The sequence below is a fragment of the Rhinolophus sinicus genome, chromosome 4 (genome assembly GCF_057876585.1).
Source record: "Rhinolophus sinicus isolate RSI-liver-muscle chromosome 4, RSI-T2T, whole genome shotgun sequence".
NCBI lineage: Eukaryota > Metazoa > Chordata > Mammalia > Chiroptera > Rhinolophidae > Rhinolophus > Rhinolophus sinicus.
The window spans coordinates 104,077,589-104,093,314 of NC_142504.1; the positions used below are offsets into that span (position 1 = coordinate 104,077,589).

The window sequence follows — 15,726 nt, forward strand, 5'->3', positions numbered from 1 at the left end:
TTCATGTAGTAGCCTAAATATTTTCAAAGTAAAAATATTATTTCGTATAACATTAAATGTTACAGTACATTAAATGTTAAATATATTACTCAGGATAACATATTGTAGCCAACTCAAAAAAGTGGGGAGGGAACAAAGGAGTGCTGTAGAGCAAAGTTCAACTATTTGAGAATTATGCTGAACTTCATGAATATTTGCCTTGAAAGGGTAGTTTTGACATTTCTTAAATGCTTAGTCTTCCATTCTACAGAGGTGAATCTTCAATATGGTATCTTGGGTTAAGATCCCAGGCATGAAGACAACATTGTAGTCATACTTCCAATATCTTAATGAGGCAAATAAACTAAATAGCTGAATTATTTAAAAGAGTTTTTATATTTATTTATTCTGCATGGAGCACACAAAATAAGTATCACATTCAAACAGTTACATTGAAGTGCTTTGTGTATCTGGAACAAATTGGCATGCTGCATATTTGACATAACTACAAACTGACGTATTCTGACAATATGCAATGGGAAATAAATATCACTACCTATGCAGCAACTTGCCAATAATGAGGAAAGAATCATGAAAAAACAATCAGACAAATCCAGATTGTGGGGCAGTCTGTAAAACAGATGGTCTAGACCTGTGCTGTATAATAAGATAGCCATTAGCCACATGTGGCAATTTAAAATTAAATTAATTAAAAGTAGATAAAATTAAAAATTCAGTTCCTCAGTTGTCATATAACAAATGCTCAACAGCCACTTGTATCTAGTGGCTACTTTATTCAGACTGATGCTGGTTAAAACTTTTTAAAAAGGCAGTCATAAAAGAAAAAGACAAAGGCAGAGAGAAGTTTCTAAACTAAAGAAAAATAAAGAGAATTGAAAACTTAAATGCAATGCATGACTCTTGACTTGATCCTAGATAGGTAAAACTATAAAGTGTATTTTGGAGATAATTAAGGAAATTTGAATGTAAGCTGTTCATGAGAGATACTGTATGAATGTTACATTTGTTAGGAGTGATAATGAATGGTATCACCGTTATGTAGAATGTTCTTGTTCTTAGCAGCTACATGCTGAAATATTTAGAGATGAATCGTCATGATGTCTATAACTCACTTTTAAATGCTTCTGCAAAAGTTAAGAGTAGATAGGTATCAAAACAGAGCAAAAATAGCAAAACATTCACAACTGATGAACGTGGGTGAAGGGTATATGTGGTTTTAGTACTACGGTCAACTGTTTTTTTTGTTGTTGTTGTTGTAAAACTTTTTAAAACAAGTTTTATCTTTTATTTGTAGAGGGGGAAAATCCAACACAAGACACAAAGAAGTTACAAAAACCTTTCCAAGCTTCAAGCTTTTGGTTAAAGAAAGATCTACTTACTACATCAATTAGGGTAATTTAATGTCTGATTTGATTCTGATGAATAACAAATTTGTAGACCAAAACTTAGTTCTGACGTCAGAACACTAGAATATACTACCATGTTTCCCTGAAAATAAGACCTAGCCAGACAATCAGCTCTAATTCGTCTTTTGTAGCAAAAATTAATATAAGACTGGGTCTTATTTTACTATAAGACCGGGTCTATATAATGTAATAGACCCAGTCTATATAACCGGGTCTGTAATATAATGTAATGTAATATGTTAAAATGTAATATAATGTAATATAATATAGTATAATATAATACCGGGTCTTATATTAATTTTTTGCTCCAAAAGACGCATTAGAGCTGATTGTCCAGGTAGGTCTTATTTTCAGGGAAACACCATAATAAGCCTCAAGATTCAGAACATGTGCAAATGGAAGTTCAATTCTGAATTGCCTCACATGCAAACTTCCGGAGAGGAAGACCTGATTTAGAGGGCATGAAGGGAGCTAGGCATGAGGGGAGCTCTTTACTATGTACTCTTAGCAAATATGGGAGAAAAAAACATGTAATGTTTTAAATTTTCCCAACTTCAATAAACATTTTCAAAAACTAGAAGTCATTATACTCACAAAAACACTCTAACTTCTGAGTAAGAATCTATTATGATTCTTAACCTTTTGAGTATCACAGCTACACCTTTTGCAGTATCTCAAACCTCCCTAGAAGAGATACATGTTTTCTTACTCTGGCTCATCAAATCAGGAGTTTCAAAACTATAGCATGCATAAAATCAGTAATTGTATACAGCCTCTTAGTGTTAAAACATAGTGACTGAAAATTGTTATTCTAAGAAACTCAAAATTATATTTTAAAATTGTCAATACATCTTTGTAATCCTTATATTTAAACCTACTTAAGACATTCAGTGACTCTTATTCTAATTAAGTTTCTATTTGTGTTGTGAGAGCAATGATGTTTCTTGGAAACACATTACCAGTTTTAAATATTTAATATTTTGTTAAGACCTAAATAGTTCAAAACTTTTAATTTCTTGACACCTGATGGAAAAAAATGAAAATGTTTTAACAGCTTTTCATTGTATTCATAACATGTGCATGAAAACTTTTTTTTTTATTTCTTAAAACTTATTTTTTCCTGCTATTTTTCTACCTGAGGCCAAAATGCTGGTATCACACTTAGCTGATGTGTAAAGAAACACCCCTGTAGCTAACTAAGCAGCCCTGAGGACTGCTCTTAAGATGTTTTCATGTGAACACCCTTAGCATAAAGGGAAAAAATGCAAAGATGTAAACATAACAGTTTACAAGTCAAATGATTTCCAAAATTTTCCAAAAGGTGTCACATGTTCATACTTTCTAACTGAATATTGTAATTTCTAATGCTTATATAACAGTTCTATTGTAAATAAATATTAATTGTACTTCCCTAACTAAAAACAATTAGTGCTAGTACCATGTTAAAGACACTTTTTGAAGACATAAGCCCCCACCTCCCCCACACAAAGAATCTCTCATATTTACCTGACTATAGATTCTCCTTATTCAGCATGAACCTGAGAGACTTACAGAAAGGACTGTAGCCCCACGGCACAGATCTGCTTTAATGTACTTGATACACATGCTTTCATCTATCAGCTTTAATTTGAGGTAACATTTTTTTAAAATCACTGTTGGACCTGCCAATACAATAACTTTATAACAAGAAAAATTAAGAAATATTTATTTTGTTATGCAGAATTTGCCAATTTGCATAAACAAATCAGCTACCATAAAGTGCTACTTCTGAATTTTACTTCCTTCCTATTGAATAGCTCTCAAATATAAAGATACTGCATTATAACTATTCATGTTAGGTAGTTTTCAAATACTTTTAAGTTCTTAAGTCTTCAAGTTATTTAGAATAACTTACTCTTAAAACTCTGCAAAACAACATCCAACACTAAAGTCACATTTGGTTATAAAACAAAATTAATAACTAACGCATCTTTACGTTCTGGGGCAAAAAATGTATTTTAAAAAAATCTTAAAATGGCTATTAAAATAGTTCAGAAAGCAAATTTTTAAAAAAGTTGACGAAAATATTTGTAGGAGAAATTCAGGAAAATAGTTTAGGATGGGGACTTAAGATTATAATACACACACACACACACACACACACACAACAGTCAACCAGTGAATTTACTTTTAAAGTTCTCATTTGAAAGCCCTCTGAACTAGTAAAAGATAAAACATGAAAACACAGTCAATTTCATTTTTTGGCAAATAATGGCAAATGGAAAATATATGATAATTTTACTTTTAAGTCTACATACATAGCCTTTTGGAATATCTGTGTCCTCATTGCTTCCAGGGTCATTTTCTAAGTGCTGCTTGATTTTTTCTTCTAATCCCACAGCATCTGCTCCTTGATATTGATCAATTCTCACTTTGTTTCGAAAAAACAAAAACGTAGGAGTTGCTGATATGTTGTTGGTGGCAGCTGTTCCCTAGAATTGGCAAGTTAGACAACGTTACGAATTAAAAGTAATCTTAAACCACTTTGAATATTCTTTCTACATCTCCAAGGAAGATAAATATCACAAGCATGTACTAAAACATGTAAAATAATTTATTCCTAATTGTTATTTAAGAAAAAGCAAGCCTATTCCCTAAACTGCGCTCCCCTTTGAGGCACAACTATATTACATTAGCTTTACATCCACAATGAAGAACAGCCCTGTATTTTTGTGTTTTAGTGTTAAATACTTCGTCCAATAGACAATTAGCTTCCAATACAGAAACAGTGCTTTACAACCCCACCAGGGCGCTCTCTCATAAGTACATTCTGTTTCCCAAATGGTTACTGACATGTCAACACAAACCGCTGGTACCAGGAAAAAGTACAGATGGGATAAACAGTAGCCCATGTCCATGAAAAGGAGGTAACATCCTTTGTATTACAATCCCCACCCAACTCCACTCTGACCTCCCCTCAAGCACGCTGCAACAGCGATCTTTTAAAGCTCTACTCCAACTCCACAATTTTATAAGACTAACTACTGAATGGAAATTAGCTAATAGCCACTGATTCATGGTTTAAACTTTTCATGAAAAATATAAAGGAAATAGTAAAGCCAATGTGTCGCTTTACATATTCAAATTCTATGAAGAGGTACCACGATATTGTTTAATGAAAAAAAGCATAAAGTTTACATAAATGTGTCTTCTCTAAGCCTCATTAAAAAAAAGGACCCTTTAGTGCTGTCCAAAAGAAATATGATGCAAGACATAAATGTGAGCTATATATGCAATTTTAAATTGTCTAGTATCCCGATAAAAGAGTAAAGAGAAACAAGTGAACAATGTAGCTATGGCTACACATAGGACAGCCCAGCTCCAGGAGACAGCACTTCTGGATCAGAGACAATGAATACTTAAAATAAGAGCTAGCATTGTAGTCCAGTAGTTGTGACACAGTACTGAACAAACGTGGAATACAGGGTTTACACCAACCAAATCCCCAAACAACTAACTGCAAATCATATAACATTCTGAAACTATTTTCACTAAAGACTATATTTTTAGTGTTGGAAGGAGTCTTCCAACAATTTTTTCCCAATACAACTCCCTCAATATTTCTACATATGAAAATGCAGAACTGCCACTAAGTAATAGCCATTCCAACTAAGTAATCAGGGCAATCTACCTACAAAACTGCGGCTCAATCGAAAGTAATCAACATTTGAAAGTTTCTGCTGAGTGTGCAGCTTTGGAGCAAAGATTACAAACTGATGAAATTCAAATCAAACCAAGAATTCTCTGCCATGGCTTTCTAATCAGCCAATGCCATTGTAGTAAAAAATGTAATTCCGATTTGCAAAAAAATAAACAAAGATATGTAAAACACAACCGCCAGGTGACCCATTAGTTTAATAACATATTAGTTTTAAATCAGAAGGCTATTAATATAAACAAACCCAAAAGTAATTAATAATTGGACTATCCTTCTTACTAATGCAGCCATAACAGTTTGCAATAATCATGTCAATATAATATTTTCCTCTTTTCAAAAGAATAAATGCTATGTGCATAAAGACATAAATGAATGAAAGATGACAATGACGAAATACAAACTGACTTAGAATTTTATTCTTTTTTAAAGGACGCCTTTCCCTCCTTACCTGACACTGATGTACATCTACTTCCAAGAAAACTGCCTGCGGATACTTATTACTCATAGTGCTGAATGCTGGGGCAATCCTTAAACACGGTCCACACCTGTGAGAAAGATTAGAGATGACGGGTCAAATAATACCAAAGATTGTACTAATTTATACTCTAAACAACTTTGTTGATTAAAACATAAAATAAAATAAAACAAACTCTCTGATCTTTCTGGCTTTAGATTTTCTAATCTTTTCCACTGGACTATTTTGAGATATACTTGCATCAATACCACACTGTCGTAATGACTACAGATTTGTATTATATACAAATCTCGAAATCTAATACTGTTGAGTTTTTCAGCTTTGTTCACTGAAATTAAAAAGGATCTAAATTATTGGAGGAATATACTATTCTTATGAATTGAAAAATGCAATATTGTCAAGATGTCAATTCGCTTCAATTTGGTTTTTAGTAGGGTCAACGTAAAATCCCAGGTGGTTTTCTTGGATAAATTAACAAATTTAAATTCTAAAATTCATAGGGAAATACCAAGGATAGTCCAAGCCATTTTGAGGTTCAAAGCGAGGAAGTTACATTACCAGATATTCAGAACTATCATAAACCTTTATAAATTAAGTGTACAATATTGGTACAAGGTTAAACAAATTGATCAATGTAAAAAGAATACAGAAACAGACCCATCCCATACACAATAACTAAACTGATTTATGAAAAGGTTGACACAGCAGTGCATTGGGGGAAGGATGGTCTTTTTAATAAACAGTGCTGAATCAACTAGATAGCCACATGGGGGTGGGGAGGGGGATGAATCTTAACCCCTACATCACACCATTCGCAAAAACCAATTCCAAATGGATTACAGATCTAAATGTGAAAGGTAAAACATAAGGGTTTTAGGAAAAAATAGAGAGGACACTTTTAAAACCTTGTAGTAAGCAAAAATTTCTTAAAACACACACACACAAAAAACACTGAAGAAAAAAGGAAAGAAATTATATAATGATATATTGGTATATACTTGATAAACTGGAAATATTAACATTAAGACTTTAGTTCATCATGATATCACTTAGATAATGAACAGACTGGTAAAAAATATCTGTCAACATATCCAACACAGGACTTATACTTCTAATATAGTATAAAGAACTCCTTCGAATCAATAAAAGCAAGACTGACACCCAAAAGAAAAATGAGTAAACTCTTGAACTCATGGTTGACAAATGAGGTTCTCCAGTCAAAAAATATGAAAAGATGTTCTACTTCATTAGTCACTATGAAAACCAGAGAACATGCAAATTAAATCTACACCCACCAAAATAGCTAAAATGAGAAAGAATGAAGTATGGTCAAGAATGTGTAGCAACCGAACTGTCAGTAACAGTGCAAACTGGTATAACCACTTTAGGGGAAAGAAAAGAAACGGGCAGTCTCTGCTAAAACAAGATTTATGCCTACCTATGATCATTTCTGGGAGCATATAAAAACAGAAATGTATGCTTTAGCGCATTTGAAAAAATATTGACCGTAGCAGTATTTCTAACAGCCCAAAACTGGGAACTACCTAAATTTCTATCAAAAACAAGGTAAGTACATTAATTGTAGTTATTCATACAGTGGAATACTACATACCAACAAAAATAACTTTTAAAGTCTCATGCAAAAACATGGATGAACTTTACAAATAATACTAAGGAAAGAAGTACACTATATGATTCCATTTATATACAGTTCAAATACAGGGAAAATAAATCAATGGTTATTATAAATCAGGACAATGGTTAACTTTGTCAGAGTTAGTGATCAGATGGGGTAACGAGAGATTTGAAGAGGCCAAAGATTTCTATTTGTCCAGAAGGTGATTACATAGGTGTGTGTTCAGTTTGTGAAAATGTACTAAGCTATACAGTTATAAATGTACACTATGTATGTTATATCTCAATAAAGTCAAAAAATGAGAAGAATCTAGGTTTTAACAAACACACAAGGAAAAGCAAATTCTAAAGCACAATATGTTCAAACTCACAAATGTTCAAACTTAAACTGTGATTGTGTCTCCATTACTAACATTTTAATCAGCATTTTCATCCTGTGCCATCCTTAAGCCTCTCACCAAAACGCTAAGAAAATAACTATTAAGTTCTTAAATATTACATTTGGTGCTTCTGAAAGTAGATTTTTGGACCTAACAATCATCAAATAGGCCCTGAGACTAAATTCTAAAGAAACACACATTTACAGTCTACTAAACCATATTTAGTTCAGCAAAATACTTCTAGCTATTAATGTCTTAAACATTATGGATGGGAGTACAAATTAGTAAATCCTTTCTGAAGGGCCATTTAGGCATTATTTATCAATTTATATGAACATAACCCAAGATTCAACAACCTCACTTTTAAGTCAATCCTATCTTAACACTTACTCAATTTCACAATAATATGCATAAGGAAGTTCAATGCAACTTTTAAAATAAAAAATTTAGGAACAATTTAAATAGCAATTAATAGAGAAGTCGTTTTAAAAGTTATGACATTCACACCAGGGGATAAGGATAATTTGTACTGTTTAAAGAAAACTAACTCTCATGACAAAAACATTCTCTATGATCACATCAAACACACACGCTCACACACACAGTTAAGTGGGTCACACAATAAACAGTTCATTACTTCTGCAAAGTGGGATTGGAAAAGGAAGAAAGTTTAGGGGAGACTTTTTAAACCACCCATACTTCTGCATCCTTTGCTTTTCTATGAACAGGTATTTTTATTTTAAAATATTAAATGTGTTGTCACAAATGAAGCTCAGGTGTTTAGGCTGTACAATAACACACTCATTCCTGAAGAATCTCCCTACTTCTGCAAAAGCATGCACTCAAAATAAAAAGCTGATGGGAAAAATAAGATTGAGGAAAACCATTGAAACCCCCGCAATTCTGTAAAAACATCCCTAAGAAAAACAGTAACTAGTACTCAGGAAATACTTGCGCAGCCAGGCAGGGGCTCAGACTACAGGCGACCTCAGGGGATAGATACCTGAAAGGAACAAAACAGTGAAGTGCCCGCTTCCACTCCAGGTGCTGTGACAATCCAGATGGAAGGGGAGCTTTGAGCCAGTGAGGCTGTCACCAAGGTAGGGACAGGAGGAAGTGCATGCGACACTGAGAATGAACCCTCTGGGAACAAGAGCTAGGTGCTCAGGTTTAACTTTCTTAAAATAACCTGAAAGGGAGCCTGGCTGCGTGGCTGAGGGCTTTTTCCCTCCCTGCTAAAGGTTCTATTTCCAGTCCTGCTTTTCCCTATGTAGGAAAAATAGAACATGAAGCAACACAACTTCCACATTACGTTGACATCGCTGCTCTATTTACCAATCAAGTAGGAGCCAACTGGTGTTAAAGAAACACTTCTTGTAGCTAAACAGACTTAAAATGGCTATCTTGTAAATAACTGTTTCCTTTCCAAATTTAACCTTATCTAGATCCTTTGTTTAATTTTAGTTAGCCTCATAGTTTGGAACTTCAGTCAAAAACTCAAAATAAGTCATAGAACACAGAAGCACAGCAACATACTTTCACATAATTCTAATGAATTGATTGGTTACTTTAAATAAGATGTTTGTCTTTCTTATCATTAGCATTTAAGAGTAAACTTAAAATTTCCGTTATTGGTTGAACTCAAACATGTCACTTGATTTCTGTAGAAATGAGAAGGGACAAGATTCTCCAAGGACCTTTCCCATCTCTCAAAATATTATGCCCCAAGTATGCCTGAATTTCAGAATTGTACTTTTTTTTCTTGCACGGACCTTGATTCGCAGCCCTTAGATACTAATTACACAATCATAGGACCTTTGAACTTGCTGTAAAAAAGACCACAGACCATCTAGTCCAGAGATTTAAAAAGAGTTCTTCTACCTCTGACCCTCTTTTTGATGGAAAGCTTATCTGTTAAGTCCTAGGTGTAAATGGCTATGTAAGGATTCTGTATTATGCTTTTTGGGAGTAAGAGAATACAAGCGACAACCCTCTAACTTTCTCCAATACATAAAGAACCAAACCCACAAAACTAAAACTTTAAAATTGACCTAACCTAACACAATTATTTGGTAAGTGAGAACGCAAGACCTGAAACATTTAAATGACATGTCCAATATCAGACACTGTAGTTAATTAATAGCAGGACCTCAGCTAGAACGGTTAGCTCCTGAATCCAATCCAGGATCAGCTTTCTTTGAAAGTACGTTAAGTTCCTCTTAACAAGATTTTTGTTTACAGTGGTAATATAAATAATTTTCATTTCATGAACTTGTTATTTTTCCATATTTGCTATTCCAGTCGTCAGTGCTCTACCTTGAGTAGATGACGGTACAACCACACTCAGCTAAGTAAATGGGTAAGGAAAACATATGTGCTTTCTAAAGACATGTTCAACTGCAGGGCATAACTTTAAAATAGGTAATTTCTAGATGTATTACATTTACTAATGGATAGGCATAATCTTAACTGGTCTTGTTAATAACACAAAAAAAGCTTGATTCATTGAGTGTTCACTGTATGTTATGCAACTTACAAAAGCCTTACGTTCATTTAAGCTTTACATTTCCTCACTTTCATGACAAGAACAATGAAGAACAGTACTGGAATTTGATCACAAAACCCAACTCTTAGCTGCCAGTCCAAAGCTCCCAAAACAGTGGCCTACACAGTGCTTTTTGTTGTTGTTATTTCTAAATTAACTGCGAAGATTAAAAATATTTTATATGCCCCTGAAAGGAATCCAGACAGATTACATACTGTATGATACCATTTTTATAAAGTTCAAATCCAGGCAGAATTACTCTGTACAGTAAGAATTCAAGAGTGATGAGAAGTAGCCTGCAGGAGGCGGGGTTGGAGAGATGACTCTGGAATGCTGGTACTGGTTAAGCTGGTGTAACCACTTTGAAAATTTTCAAACTACACACTTCAATGATTTCTATACATTTTTGTATACATGCTATACTTCAGTAAAAATAGTTTTAAAAAAATTCTCCGTATATGCTCTAGGGACTCAACCATCCCCCCTAGTGATCTTACTGCAGCTAGCTACCTGCCTCACTCATTAATATTATCTGCCTGTCCTTATGGACTGCTGGGTCTGCTAACTCTGTAATAGAGCTATCTTGGCCCACAGCAATTTTGCAATGTATTATTTGGACAAGCTACATTAACCGTCAGAACTCAACATCCTAACATACACTGCCATTCTTCTTGGATGGTAACAGTAACACCTAACCAACTACAAAGTAAAACCTGCTTAAGAAAATTGAATATATGGTAAACACATTACAAAAGTGATACATTCACCAATTCAGGATAAAAATAATTATACTAAGTTTTATGGAAGAGTAAAATGTATATTCTTTTAACGTTGGCCCTTAGCCACCCATGATAACAACCAAACTGGCACTGCTTATCACCACTAAAATGTATCTGGGTATATTTAAGAAGTAACAGTTTGGAGATACGAGTTATAAAAATATGTCACCACGGTATATAATTCACATTTATAATTTCATTCTCTAAACAACTTAGATTACACATTACTTTACAGGTAGGGGAAATAACACCAGAGCGTGAACCAAATTGTCATTGGTCATAAGATTAGTTGTGCGGGCAGAGCTGTAGCTAATTCATTGAAGGCAACATTTACTGAAAAATGTCAGGCTCTACAATACACACAGAAATGAACCTGCATTTCCTTTCTGCTTAGGCTGAGAAGACCAAGGATAGCACTTAACAATCCAAAGAGTACATTCAGCAATGAGACTAAAGTTATTTAACCTACCTGTAATTCAATTTCTACATTTGTAAAATGGGGATAATTTCAAAGATTACTTTGAGGATTGAATGAGTCAATATAAGTGCTTAAACAAGCCACTTACACAGACTAAATAATATATAAATGTTCATTATTTTAATTGGTTAAAAAAATAATGGAGAAGAATGCCGAGCCCATTCACTGGGGAAAAGACAGTTTTTTCAACAGATGGTGCTGGGAAACTGGATATCCACATACAAAAGAATGAAGTTGTACCCTTATTTTGCACCATGTACGTAAATTAACTCAAAATGAATCAAAGACCTGAACTTAAAAGCTAAAACTATAAAATTCTTTGATGAAAACATAAGAGGAAAATCTTGATGACCCTGGATTTGGCAATGATTTCTGGGATATGACACCAAAATCACATGCAACAGGATAAAAACAGGTAAATTGGACTTCATCAAAATATAAAAACTTTTGTGCTTCAAAGGGGATTATCAAGAAAGTGAAACGGCAACCATGGGAGAAAATATTTGCAAATCATGTATCTGATAAGGGGTTAATATCCAAAATATATAAAGAACTCCTACAACTCAACAACAGAAAATAAAACACTCCAATTCAAAATGGGCAAAGGACTTGAACAGACATTTCTCCATAGAAGATAAACAAACGGTCAATTATCATGCAAAGATGCTGAGCATCTTTACTGAGGAAATACAAAAACAAAACCACCAGATGCCACTTCACACCCACTTAGGACGGCTATTAAAATGTAAAAAGTGTTGGCAGTACATAGAGAAACTGGACCACTCATGCATTGCTGGTGAGAATGCAAAAAAGGTGCAACCACTGTGGAAAGTTTGGTGGTTTCTCAAAACGTTAAACATAGAATAATCATATAATCCAGCAATTCCACTCCTAGGGAAATACCCAAAAGAACTGAAAGCAGGCACTCAAACAGATCCTTGCACACCAATTGTGCTACGTGACATAAGCCAGAAATAAAAGGATAAATATTATAATTCCACTTATATGAGATAGAAAGAATAGGCAAATTCATAGAGACAGAAAGTAGCAGGAAGGTTACCAGGGACTGGGAGGGGGAGACTGGCAGTTTTTGTTTAAAGAGTACAGAGTTTCTATCTGAGATAATGAAAACATTCTAGGAAATAGCTGGCGGTAATGGTGGTACAACATTGTGCATGTACTAATGCCACTGAATTGACACTTAAAAATGGTTAAAATGGTAAATTTTGTTACATATATTCTGCTATCTGTTAAAAAAAATACTGGAGAGCCACTGAAGATTCTTAAAGAGTGGCAATCTGTACAGTGTTTTCGCAAAATTGACAGGATAAAGCATGGAAGTGGAAAATAGGAATAAGGCTTAATGTAGAGTTGGAAAGGAAGAAACAGGTGTCGGAGAAAACTATGTTCTTGGCCTAAAATGGGACAACCTTAACTTTGATCTAAGAGGTTTCTTATATGATTTTACTAGTTGTAGTTGTTTGAGGGTCTAATACTGAAGCTCATACATGTAAATCTGGAGCCACAGCCACAGTGGCAGAGTTCGTGTAGGAATGCATTCATGGCCAAAATATTAAAAGTACTTTGAAGAAAAATACAATCTTGCCAGATTTATAAATGTCACCTAATTATACTTTTGAATTTAAAAGTTACCTAGATTCAACCATTTTATTTATTTGCTCAGTTTTTACAAAGAAAATAAAACGTTCATCCCACCAAAATGCCTTTTAGAAGTAAAAAACAACAGCGCTTTACCAATCAATGTCTGCAGTTACGTTTACAGTTAAATAATATATATTGTTAATGGAAGTGTTTCCTTAGTAGCAACATTTCCCCACTTTTCTCACTTCAGTTACAGATTTATTACTGTCGTCTCTCCCTCCGCTACAGTAAGGGGGGGAAAAGTGTCACTGAGGGACAAAAGTATAAATGCTCCAACTAGAATTAGAAAAGTGAACTAAAACTGAGATTTGTTGTTAAAATCATCTCCTCCCTTTTCGAACATCGGCCTAGGTACTTAACAAATGTATAAATACTCCCCCATATTAAGAACATAAGACATTACAAAATAGCTAAATCTGGGAAGGTACACTTACAGAATGTCACATTCCTCTAAGACATATCTTTATATGTATATGAACTCTTTCCTCTTCAATTTTGTAAATGTCAAAATCCACATGTCAAATGGGTAGTCATTCCACCATATAAAATTCAATGTACTGCCCCTTTTCAATTCTGCATAAACCAGTCCAAAAACAAGTCCTAACTAGTTTTCATCTCTATCTGCATCCCTCCATCCCCTAAAACTAATCCTAATGCCACCACTTATTTACTCAGCATTCATTGAATCACGTTCAACAGATATGAATCACTTTTGTTCTGGGATTTGAAACACTGCCTCATGTTTATATAGTTAGTTGGACAATAACTTTATTGTGCTACATGAACAATTATACCTGCAGTGTACTTCTCCAAGTTGCTGTAAGTGCAAATAATGCCAGGGGATCGAGGTAAATCAAGTGGAAACCTCTAATCAGTAAATACACACACTCACTGAAACCTTGGTTCTCAATGCCCAGTTCCAACACGTTACTCACACAGGACACCGCACGCCCCATATTGAAAATCCACCAGCTCTGCGACAGACAAATCACGTTGAGATTTACCAAAAGCCAGTGAAAATCTTTCCAAGATCCCTGACCTCTTCAATTGTCAGGTAAAAAAAATGGAGTCTATCTGGTCAAACCCAGACGTCTGGACACGTGTTCACCAGCATTACATACACCTATTATTAAAACAACGTGTGTGACCACACGCAATCGCGTACACAGGGGAGCCTAAGCTCCAAAGTGACTAACCAAACGGGTAACAAAAACGTTAAAAGAATTAAAAAGCATCCTAACCCAAAATTAATTTAAAACGCATTAGCTGCGTTTTAGGACTAAACACTACGCAGATCAGTTGGATTGTCCCATTTGGATTTTCCAAAGGCTTTACAAAGATGCCGGTGGTGAAGAGTATCAAAGTGTTCCGTAAATTAACATTTCAGGGTTTCTAAGAGGCAAGTGACAGCTGACCCCCTGGAAAGAAGGGGACAGACGCAAGCAGGTGCGGCTGCATGGGGCTCCCACAGACTAGAAAGAATAGAGGGGGGCCACCCCCAAGGGCTCCTCTGAGGATTCAAAACGCGCAGGCCGGCTTTTCCCGGGCGGGGATCGCGGCCGGCCCGGCCTCCGTGCCCGCCAGACGCCCCTGGGCACAGATGGGGGCTCGGACCCAAGAGCTGAGGCCTATCTGGGCAGCGGCCTGCGGCTGCTCTCAGCGCCTGCCATTCCGGAGCAGGAGACAGACCGCAAGGGAGTCGGGACCAGGAAAGAGTGAAAGGAAAGCAGCGACGGACAGAAAGGGCCCGCAGGACTCGGGCCCGGCCTCACCCTCGCATGGTGAACTTGACCACGGCCAGTCTGGAGCCCGCGCCGCTCAGCTCCGGCTGGAAATCCGGGTCGCTCCCGACCGGCTTCACTCCCACCATTCTCAGAGAGCCCGGAAGGGCGGCCGCGACGCCACTGGCTTCGAAACTGAAGGAGACGTCTGGGAGAGGAACGGGGAAGGCTCAGGAAGGCCGAGGCCTGGACACAGGGCTGGGCGACCGCGGAGGCTCCTCCGGCTCTCAGTGCCGAGTCACGCCAGGGAGCGGAGAGGCCGAGGGGGCGGGGACCGGAGAGGCGAGAGAAGGTAAGGCGTGCGGCCCCCAGCAGCCACCGCGCGGCAAGGCCCCCTGCGCTTGCGCACTTTGGCGTCATTTCCGCGCCGTCCGTTTTGGCTCCTACCGCCCAATCCTATGACGCCAACCGTGGCCCCACCCTCAACTGAGGAGCCCCACCCCGGCTTCAGCGGCGCAGGCGCAAACAAGAGTAGCGGTCACAAGCTCAGGTGCAAAGTGCATCTCAAAAGTTCGTGTATTCCTCCGCGGCTTAGGACCTGAGGTTTTTACCCAGGAGTTGCTTGAGCTGGGAAAGTATAAAGGAACCCCTTTTTCTTCGGGGTTCATGGCTACTGCCTAAGGTCTTACGGCTTCCCCCCCGGACCTTGAGGGTGGTCTAGTCTTATATCCTGGACAAGTCGCCTCTTTAGACAGAACAGACTTTAGGAACAGTTATTTATAGATCGCATAATATGTGGGGCGCTCTTTGTGCAGACATCCAGAAAATATTATGCACTTTAGGTTGCGTCAAAAAATATGAAAACACTATCCCTCTTTTAGGAACTCGGTGATAGATGCAAACAGTACTTAACAAAGAAGTAACAAAGAAGTTTGCAAGGGAAACGGT

At 36.4% G+C, this 15,726-nt stretch overlaps 1 protein-coding gene across 3 annotated transcripts in view; it reads right to left on the reverse strand.

Moving 5' to 3' along the window:
* TXNL1 (thioredoxin like 1) overlaps positions 1 to 15,139 on the reverse strand; it is a 29,715-nt gene extending 14,576 nt beyond the window's left edge. For all 3 annotated transcript variants that reach the window (XM_019722212.3, XM_019722207.3, XM_019722235.3), the window contains exons 1-3: positions 14,830 to 15,139; positions 5,552 to 5,648; positions 3,704 to 3,877 (exon numbers count right to left, since the gene is read on the reverse strand). In XM_019722212.3, the coding sequence (XP_019577771.2) occupies positions 3,704 to 3,877; positions 5,552 to 5,648; positions 14,830 to 14,927 (369 nt within the window). In that variant the 5' untranslated portion in view covers positions 14,928 to 15,139. The remainder of the gene's footprint in view (positions 1 to 3,703; positions 3,878 to 5,551; positions 5,649 to 14,829) is intronic.
* Positions 15,140 to 15,726: the final 587 nt, after the last annotated feature.